Here is a 10,839-nt window from a genome sequence, read left to right on the forward strand (position 1 = left end):
ATTTTGGTGGCCACTATATACGTGCATAAAATTCGTAGGCACTATATACTAGTTACTGCCTCTTCTTTTTTTTTTATATGTTGAAATTTGTAGTCTCATTATCTTTAGAATTGACCAGTAATTAATGCTACCATTTATCAAAGAAGCAGAACTATTCTGTAAAAGATTTCCCATTTTATCAGCACCCAGTTTCATAGTACATTTGAATGTTGGTGGTAGTTTAGTCTTTACAGGTCAAACTGGCTTCACTCTTAATTGCCCATTTAAAACCTGCTGGAGCCATCCGTAACACGAAGAAAGGAAAAGGATCTAATAGTTATTATTAATGCTGATATCCGTTACCTCTGAAGTAGCAGCCGACTCCTTTCTGTATTGATGAACAGAGAGGTTAAGTAGCCCTGCTGCTCGGAAGTGTCTGAGGCTGTCTGATCCCAGAGCCCTTTTGTCACCTAAGGCTGCTTCAGTGCGGTGAGTGCGTTTTGAATAGAGCTTTGTAAAGTATGTATATGGTCGTATTGAAAGTGATTGACATGAAATTATTTTTTTAAAAACTTTAAAAAATGATTGAACAGTTTTAATATGTATAAAAGATGTCAGTAGTACACTTGTATCTGAATGTAGCTTGACAGATTGGTTTCTCTGTAATAGTTTTAACATTGATGCTTGGCGTCATTTAAAATAAATTAATTCAGCACAAAGCATTTCTGTCTTGGCTTCGACTATTAAAATATAGTATTTTAAAAATCTCACTACAATAGTGTTTATTTATATCCATCACAGGCAGTTTGTGACATACCTTATTAGCAAAAATTCAGCATACAGTGCTGAAAATTATGTATTTTGCCAGTGCTAATTGTTTCCTTCGTGTTTCTTTTTCTTATAGAAAAAGATGGCAAAGCTTTTCATCCAACTTATGAAGAAAAACTGAAGCTTGTGGCACTGCATAAGCAGATTCTAATGGGGCCATATAATCCAGACACTTGTCCTGAGGTTGGATTCTTTGATGTGTTGGGGAATGACAGGAGGTAACAGTCTTTTGTTGTATAATAAACTTAATGAGAATTATGTGAAAAGTATAAAAGTAAATTGGTTAAGATGTAAATAGCTGGCTCATTAGTTTAGAATAAGAACTGAAACGAACATTTTTGCTTGCAGCTTCTGGAGTCTTCAGATGTTTATCTGTTTTTGGCTTGGAGATGTTTATGGCTAAATATTGTGGAAGAAGCTTACTCATCTGATTATGAACATAAGACAAGTACAGCTTCATTTGATTCTTCCTAATTATATTAAAAGCAGCCACTTAAACTACATAGTAATTGATTCCTTTATTGGGACTTATAGAAGTTGTGACAAAAAAGAATACATTGACTATTTTATTCAGTTAAGGCTAAAATATGATAAAGGTAAAACAAAATTGATACCCTTTTGCTAGTATGGAAATTATCAGCAATGCAGTTAAATTGCAGTTTACGAAGTAAGTTTGGATTGTACGTGGCATACCTAATTTAGTAAGTCAGTACATGCTTGTTGAAAGTTGAAGTTTTGAGCCTTCTGTTTATGGTAGAATCATTCTTCATTTTAGTTATGATCGAGAATTGTTCATATTTAGGTTTAAATTAAATCAAATTCTCATTTTCTTAAGAAGAGTTAACTTCCCATGTTATTTCTTACAGGAGAGAATGGGCAGCCCTGGGAAACATGTCTAAAGAGGATGCTATGGTAGAGTTTGTCAAGCTCCTTAATAGGTGTTGCCATCTGTTTTCAACATATGTTGCATCCCACAAAATAGAGAAGGAAGAGCAAGAAAAAAAAAGGTGACGTGTGAGGCACAGAATACTTTATCCTTGTACAGCCCAGCATACTGATGGTTTTGCTTTACGGAGTGTTCTAGATCAGATGTCTGACTTCTCTTAGGCCCCCGCACTTCTTACTGTAATTGCTCAAACTTCCTGATACAAGCAGGTATTTAGGAGTTTTGTGGGGAGGGACATGCTGCTTCCATCTGGCTATATCTTTAAGAGGAAGCACCCATCCATCTTGGCAGCATTCCTTTTGTGTTATTACACTGAATTTTTGAGCAAGCACTGTAAACTCAACCACCCCCTCCTCCTTACCCTCTGGTCTGATATACCCTTTGTGGCTGTCTCCCTTGAGTTTCTAGAATGTTCACACTCCATATCATAGTCACACTTCGTGTCATGGTTATTAGCTGTGCTGCATGGTAGGCCTTATATAGATATTCCGTATTGGCCCTGGCTTCCAGATGGCTCAGCATTATTTCCAGGGGCTGGAGGGAGAGCTGCTGAATGTGCTGTTTATGTTTATGGGATTTTCTTTCATGATTGCGAATGCAAACAATTATAGTCAGCACCTTATTTATCTAGAGGTTATATTTTCAATAACTTTGACTATCTAAATTTCCTACATAATGAAAATCATTCTGCGAAACCAATTTTTCCTCATATATTTTGCTTTAGAAACAGTTGGTTCTCTGATTTCTTGCCTTAACCTGGATTGGAAGTAATAGATTAGAAAAGAAAATAGCCTGATTGAGAGGGAGAAGCCAGAAACCATGAAAAATAGACATAAGAATTATAAAAGTATGGCAGTCAGGGCCATTTAATATGAAGGTAAAGTTCTCCATCACTGTATTTTGACATACAATTTTTATGTTTGTAGTTTTAACTCCCGAGTCATCAAAAGACAGCATTAGGTAAAACTTGTTCCTGTTTAAGGTGATAGGAGGTAGCCTCTACATTTTCGAAGGTTGTTTTATCCAAAGGAAAAGTTCTGATTCATATAAGAATGGAGTGAGGTCGCTTTACTGGAAAATTGATTTATGTGCTACAGTCCATGGTGAATGAGAATGTCTTTGGAAGTATGTATTTGCTTTAACAATAAATTGAATATTTCGTTGCTATTCAACATATAAAATTGCATTTTTCCTTTTAAAAATTTATTTCTGTCATGAGATGAAGTCTGCATAGAATTCTTCGAAAGCACCTAAAGACTTGGCTTCCTCTGCCTAAACTTTAAGCTCCGGTATTTTGAGCCTTGGCTGTGCCTCAGGTGTGGTGTTAGTTACTTACAGGAGTTTGGGGAGAAAAGTAGGGTATCCCAAGCAGTTCTCATAATAGAGCCAAGAAATAGTGTCTTCTCTGAGCGTTCTGAGGATGTGGTGGTGTGAGATAGGCCATCTCTGCCCTTATGTAGTTTGTACTTTAATGGGTGAGGCAGATGCGTTGCTAAACTTACTCCAATTTAATCACAGTTACAGCATGTAGTATGAAGGAAAAGCTCGTGGTGCTGTGAGTATATATTAGACGGGAACCTTAGGGTACGGTATATTAAAATGATTTCATTCGTATCTGCTTATGGATACCCTTTTCTGTTCTGTGCAGCAGTATTTATTCTTGTCATAATTGTGTATATTGTGCACTTGACTCCATGTGATAAGTGTGTGTATCTCAAGTTTGGGTAATATCACACTGTTCTCTGAAAAGGTGGTGTCAGTTTCACTGTGCAATAAAAATCTGAATTTGTTTTTAAACAGGATTCTTTGTATAGGGTTCATTCTCCATCCTTTACCTTGTAGGAAGGAGGAGGAGGAGCGAAGGCGGCGTGAAGAGGAAGAAAGAGAACGTCTGCAAAAGGAGGAAGAGAAACGGAGGAGGGAAGAAGAAGGAAGGATGAGACGGGAGGAGGAGGAAAGGAGGCGGCTGGAGGAAGAGAGGCTTCGGTCAGAGCAGCAGAAGTAAGCGTGTGTGGCTTGTGTTTAAGGAGGAGAAACAGCAGCCACAGTGCTGTGACATGCCTCTGCCTCTGTGCACCTTAGCGATAATCCTGTGGTTTGTGTGACTGGGAGGCAGAGCGACGTTAGCTACTTGCCATTTGCTCCAGTAAGGTGTTGCCACAGAGAGCCTCATCTAAGCATCGTTTGGTTGCAAGAGGAGGACTGAGTGCATGGGAAGGGTTTGGGACTCGCTCTCAGAACCCAGGGACAAGAACAGGAGCTGAGGCTGCCCGCTGCTCCCTGACTGAGTACAGGTGATCTTGTCTTTGCTTCTCTCAGCTTATGTCTCTGTTTCAGTCTTTCTGTTCTCTGCACGTTCTCTGCTTTGGTACACACAAGGCTATCCCAGCCTGGATTTAGGTGGTCTTTGTTTTCATGCATCTGGCAGAGACTGGTTGGAATCTGAGAGACCCAGTTTTAGACTCCCAGGACAGAGAATGCAACTGGCCCAGCCTATGTCGGGTGTCCCCTAACACAGGACCTGGGAGCTGAAATCATTTCTTAATTCAGTGAGTGCTGCAAGAGCAGCTGTCTCAGAAGGGGACTGGTTCTTCAAGAGGGAGCTGTGGGTGCAAGGAGGGAGGGATAAAACTCTGCAGAAAAGGCCTGGGGCCCTAGGAGCGGCTTGGCTTATAGGCTAAACCAGAGAACATGAGAGCCTATTGATTTCTTCTCATTTCTGAGTCGTTCCTCAGGAGAGCATCACTCTGGCCCAGGCCTCATTCTACTTTGGAGAGAGGCTGTGAACACTACTCTTGAGGGGTGAGGGGTGGGCCCAGTATCATGATCTATTCAGGAGTTTGTGAGAATTTGCTTTGTTATTTATCTGTTAATAGATGACTTCGAGATCTTTGTCAAGTTGGTCACATAACTTAAGCACGTGGTTCCTCTGTGACAAAAAATAAAAGAATCGTAAGAGTTTTCAGAAATTACTATCTCTGAACCAAGTGTTCCCAGATGTTATTTTCAATATTCCTGTTTAAGGAAGGTTTTAAATTAACCCATTTCCTGTTTAGGAAAAAAAGTGCAGCTCACAACCAACATGAATTTAATTTTATTTTAACACTCTTCGAGGCTGAAGCAAATCTTGACTCTTTTTCGGAATGAAAACAAAATATAAAAACTGTTCTTGTTATTTCTAAACAGAACTTGTCTCTAATCCTAATGTAACAAATGTATACATAAATCAGGTTCATCAAATGAATCTTCGGCTAACAGTTGTTTGAGAACAATGTTAGCATCACGCGTGGGAATGCAACATTTTCTAGGATTTGACGTTTTCATCGATTGAAAATTACTGTATTTTGTAGATGGAAATACCACTACTAAAACCGGAATGCTGTACATGGAATAATGTCATCTGTTTCCTAAGGCTATTGATATACTAGAGCAATGTGAAAATAATAATTAAAGTGAGATATTTCGTGGCAGACTTTGGGAGGGAGGTTAGGACTGTAACCTGCAAGTTATTTCGGGGTAAGTGCTGCCAGCAATTATTCTCGGGGCAAACGGGAAATGGGTTAACTGCCAAGGGCCCTCACATTTTCATTGGCTTTATTTATACTTAACCAGGGCCACCTGTACCATCTTTTAGCTGTTCTTCTGCGTCTTACTGCTTTTCATATATTTGGGTAGAGAAACCGTGGTTAACGGTTAAATATCTCATCTCTGCCCTCGATGATGGTCCACCCTCTTACAGCATCAAAGTTAAAGAGTATAGGATGGAGCCAAACTGCCTAGACTTGAGCCCCGGTTCTGGCACATATTAGCAGTGTGATCTCGGGCAAGTTACCGAACGCCACTGTTTCCTCCTTTGTGAAACCCTGACCTCCAAGAGTGGTGGTGGGAACTCAGTGGGTTAATACCTTGGTGGTGCCTTAAAAATTGCCTGGCACATAGTAGGGGCACAGTAAATGATAGCAAATATGATGGTGATGATGATATGTTGTTCTCTCTCCATACCAAATTTTCCTTGAAAACCCTAAGTAAAAAAATTAGAGGCCAAGTTTATTTTCTTAAATATTTCTTCTGGGCCTGGGACACATGCTGATTGGTATACATTACTAGCTTAATCATATTTAACAATTATAAATTATAAAAATAAATGACAGACATTTGGTTTTGTCATGAACAATCTCCTGTAGTCAGACTAGTATATATTTTCTAATGTTTTTAGGCAGCAGATAATGGCAGCTTTAAACTCCCAGACTGCCGTGCAGTTCCAGCAGTACGCAGCCCAGCAGTACCCAGGGAACTACGAACAGCAGCAGATTCTCATCCGCCAGTTACAGGAGCAGCACTATCAACAGTATATGCAGCAGTTGTACCAAGTCCAGCTCGCACAGCAACAGGTATGATAGACAACCCCAGCACTCAGCCCTAGCGAGAGGTTTCAGTTTCATTGAAACCCCAGTTCTTTTTTATGAGCTGCTTATGAATTTTGCTTTAGTTAGCCTGTCAGGTGTAAAGGAACTTTTTAAAGGAAGACTTCAGTGTTTAAAGTCTTTAGTGTGGCAGTTATGAAAGAAAACATATGGTACTGAAGCAACAAATGATGTGGCCGCTGTTAGATTGTCCTAGAGGTCTTTGGCAGTTGTATGGACAGAGTATCATTTCAGTGAGTCTGAAGTGGATTCTAACAGTGGTCCTGGAACCATGAGGACTTGGGTAACTAGCATTAGTTCAAGGACATCCTTCAGACAGTGCACTGTCATAGGCCCAGATAGCTTTCAGTGGGAGGACCCCATCCCCTAAGGCTATTGGTTGGTTCTACAGAGCTTGGGTCCATCTTGGCCTTTGTGTTGAGTTCAATAACTAGTTAGTGAGCACCTCCAGTATGTTGGTAGACCTCCTCTCACTCCCTACCCCCAAATAGTTTGCTTCTGCATGTGAGTAGGTGGTTTAGGGGAAAACACATGGGATGGGGGGGGTCAGATAACACTTGGATTTTGTCCCATCTTTGCCATTATCTTGTTTGATCTTGTTTCTGCCAGTAAAGGATAGGATATGAAATCCTGGCCTGTCCTATTAATTTCACAGGACTGTCAGAGGAATAAAATGAGAAAATAGTTACCCTGTGAAAGTATTTTGTACATATGGAAGGCAACTGATTTTACATTCACTTTTTACATCGTGCAGAAGCATAATATGCCTCTTTAAACTTAATCTAGGAGCTGCTTTGGCAGCACATCTATTAAAATTGGAGCAGGGAGATTAGCATGGCCCCTGCACAAGGGCAACATGCAAATTCATGCAGCGTTCCCTGTTAAAAAGAAATAAATAACCAAGCAAACAAAACAATCTAGCTAAGTGTGCTTATTCATTTAATTTTCATTTATAAAGCAATTACTACCTGTCAAAAAATCTGAGTGAAGAAAAGTATTACCTTACAGTTGTTCAACATATCTTGTTAAATGAAGTAATCTTTGGTTTTTAAATTCCTTGAAAATTAATATTCTTACCAGCTCTTTAAATTCCTTGAAAATTAATATTCTTACCTAAAATACCTCTCTCCCTTAGTCTTTAGCTTTAATGAGTAGTTAAAAAGCACTGTAGGGTTTGTGTAATCCATGAGAAGAGGGAGTATGTCAAACCAGAGTGTATTCAGGATAATTAATGGTATTTTTGAGGGATTTCTTTCCTGTCTTCTAAAGCCCGTTTCTGTGTTAGCATATTACTTCCCTTTTCCTGCTCTTATGGACATTGAAATAAGTTTTTTATAAGATAGCTCCTACACATTGTCCTGTTTATAGGTTGCTATCACTTAATGAATACAAAGTCAAGTAGGGCCAAACCAAGACTCTTTGAAACAACTAGAAAGCCATAATTTTAGATTACAGTGCTCACACTGTTTACCAGATTGATAGATTGTCTGGAAAGAGAAGGAAAGGGACTAGGGAAGGAACAAAGAATATCAGCCCCCATAAAGTATTAATTTTCATAAAAATACTGAGCAAAATGACAGAATGTGGCCATCTTATTAATTGGGGGTGTGGTTACCTTAGTGTTACATTGTTCCTGTACCTTTTTGTGCTTTTAAAAACTTCCCAAAGTATAGAAGAGAGATTATATATATAAATAATTAGTCCATCACATAGAATCGATGTATGTTCATGGGTAGTGGGGTTCCGGGAAAAGGAGTTGCTGCTAGAGTTTCAAGAAAGCCTTACTGGAGAAGGGACCCGTGGAACTAGACCAGTTCATCAGCAGCAGAATGCTTTTATTGTTCTTGCCATGCAGTGAATGTTTTGAGTGTGCTGACTTGAGTTCTTAAGAGTATTACTAGCCTGCAGTAGCAGCAGGGAGAGGTGTTTTAAGTAATTGGTTTGTAAATCATATGTAAAGTGAAATGTATATACGGATATGCCAAACTATGTCATTATCCCTTATCCCATAAGATTATAAGGGCTTTTTTTCCCCCTATATTTTTTCCTTCCTTTTTTTTTCTTTTAAGAAAGTTACATAAATGTCCAAATACTTATCAGCAGTAGAATGGACAAATAAATTTTGTATTTTCACAATGGAATGCCCTATAGCAATGCAGACAAACAAAACAGAATTACTTGTGATCCTATATGTGAATCTCACAAAAATAATGTTGAGTGAAAGAAGCCAGACACACAAAAAAGAGCATATAATATACAGTTCCATTTATGTGAAGTTCAAAAACAGGCAAAGACTTGATAGTGTTATAAGTTAGATAAGTCAGAGTTGTTACCATGGAGGGCGTGGGGGGGTTATCTAGAAAGAAGCATCGGGGGGCTGCTCTGCGGTGCAGAGAACGTCTTGATCTGGCTGTTGGTTACATGGGTGTGTTCAATTTATGAAAAATCATGACGCCGTACAAAGTTCCCGCAAAAGTTACTTAAGGTATTAAGATTACTTAGGTATTTTTAGTAGTATTAGTATCTGTCCATCTTGATATAAGAAAGGAATGTCCCAAAATAATTGTCCTTTGTGTTTAAGATGTTTTTACACTCCCATTTTGACTCAGAAGACATTTTGATTTCATATTTATGAATACACATATTTTAATCATAATTACGTGAAGAGTGACAAATTTTCATTGAGAAAGTATTTTGATCTCAAACACCATTTTATAAGCCTTTTTAATTCTTAGGTCACTATTTTCTACATGAATAACAGTTTTCAATTTAATTGTAAGAATTTTTCTCTGTATAAATATATAGTTTACAGTGAAGATATATTATTTTTTTCCATTTTAGAATAATTGTCCACATTTGATTTGTTGGTTACTTTGAGGACTAGTATCAGATTTTACCAATAACACCTTCTGCCTTTGTGAATTTTCTTCTGTGATCATTTATTTCTACCAAGTTTCATTTTCCTGATTCAAATTTTATGTATATGAGTTTTATCAAGATTTTTCTCTATCAATTTTATGAACAATTTTATGTTCAATTTTTGCCCTCAGTAATTTTATTTTGAGTTGATTATTTCTACCTACTTGAACTTTTCCTGATTAGTTTTTCTGTGATTCTCAGTTTCAGTTTTTCATCTATGTTAACTTTTTATCACTTAACCGTTGGTTCGATCTTGAGCCATTAATATTCATTATAGATAAGATAAAAACTAATAAAATTTATTAGTAATTTCTCGGAGCCGAGTGCTTTGATAGGACAAAAACATGGGGTCAGAATGCATTTGAGGGCAAACGTCTCGTTTCTTAGCCTTCCTGGTCAGTGTACCTTCACTTTTTCTCTACACTTTTTCTCGACTTGTAGGCAGCATTACAGAAACAACAGGAAGTGGCAGTAGCTGGGGCTTCATTGCCTACATCCGCAAAAGCGAATGCAGCTGTACCAAGTGATATGATGTCAGTTAATGGACAGGCCAAAACCCACACTGACAACTCTGAAAAAGAACTTGAACCAGAAGCTGCAGAAGAAGTCCTGGAGAATGGACCAAAAGGTACAGTTTGCTGTATGTATTCATCCAGATGTCATAGTTTAGACTTCGTGAAGAGCAAAAATCAAGAAATGAGGTTGACTAGCTTTGGAGAGCAATTACGTGTTTGCGAAAGTTGAATGTGTTTTCACTCTTTTTTATTTTTTTATTATTTTTTTTTCTTTTGTTTTCACTCTTTTTTAGTCTGAATCTGATACTTCTAATAATCTTAGAATAAATCAGATGTCCTTTGGACTCTGGGTCATCTTATTATATATATATAGGTTGTCGTGTGACAAATTGTACCCAAATTTATCAGCTTAAAATAATAATATTTATTATCTCACACCGTTTCTGTGGGTTAGGAATTCAGGAACAGCTTAGCTGAGTGGTGGTGGTCCTGGCGTCTCATGAGGCTGTAGTTGAGATGTTGGCTGAGATGCAATTATGTGATGGCTTGACTGGGGACTGAAGGCTATGCTTCCCAAAGGGTTTCCTCACAGGGTGGCTGTTGGCAAGAGGCCTCGGTTCCTTGCCCCATGAAACCTCTCCCTAGGGCAGTGTCCTCAGCGCAGTGCTGGCTTCCTCCAGAGCACAGGATCTAAAAGTGAACAAACCAGAACTGGCAGTGTCTTTTATGCCCTAACTTTAGAAGAAATACGTCAACACTTACGTCACATTCTGTTGGTCCCACATACCAACCCTGATACATTTTGGGTGGTGACCTGACAAGTGCGTGAATACCCGGATATGAGGATCCCTGGGGGCCATCTTGGAGGCTGGCTACCTTATAGCACAGCACATTTTTTGAGACTAAAGTATGTTACCTAAAAGATGACTTAGCATTCTCAAAGGCCTGTTAGCTTTTCATGGGCAGCTTGCTCGTTCATTCCTCAGTTGGTTGAAGATGTTCTGAGTGCTACAAGTGCAGTGCTGAGGCAGAGAAGCACACAGATGTAAACCGCGACTCCGGTTAAGTGCTGTAAGGGAGAGAGCGGTACACTGTAGTTTGAGAGCGTGAATATGGAGGATGTGACCTGACTAGGACAGCAGAGGCTTTCCTGGGGAAGGGACATTGAAGCTGGGAGGTCTGAACCATGGTGGTGTGGTTTGTAAGAAAGCTGGTTTCAGAGCTCTTC

General features: G+C 38.8%; 1 protein-coding gene and 1 pseudogene across 1 annotated transcript in view; both read left to right on the top strand.

Annotated features, from left to right (window-relative positions):
• The first annotated feature begins 845 nt into the window (after positions 1-845).
• ACBD3 (acyl-CoA binding domain containing 3) overlaps positions 846-10,839 on the top strand; it is a 16,605-nt gene continuing 6,611 nt past the window's right edge. Inside the window, exons 1-5 of the mRNA XM_011360836.2 lie at positions 846-1,025; positions 1,674-1,814; positions 3,596-3,754; positions 5,970-6,144; positions 9,538-9,724. Coding sequence (XP_011359138.1) covers positions 958-1,025; positions 1,674-1,814; positions 3,596-3,754; positions 5,970-6,144; positions 9,538-9,724 — 730 coding nt within the window. The 5' untranslated portion in view covers positions 846-957. The remainder of the gene's footprint in view (positions 1,026-1,673; positions 1,815-3,595; positions 3,755-5,969; positions 6,145-9,537; positions 9,725-10,839) is intronic.
• Positions 6,967-7,063, top strand: LOC111740254 (annotated as a pseudogene).

Source organism: Pteropus vampyrus, unplaced genomic scaffold (genome assembly GCF_000151845.1).
Source record: "Pteropus vampyrus isolate Shadow unplaced genomic scaffold, Pvam_2.0 Scaffold60, whole genome shotgun sequence".
In the NCBI taxonomy this organism is placed as follows: domain Eukaryota; kingdom Metazoa; phylum Chordata; class Mammalia; order Chiroptera; family Pteropodidae; genus Pteropus; species Pteropus vampyrus.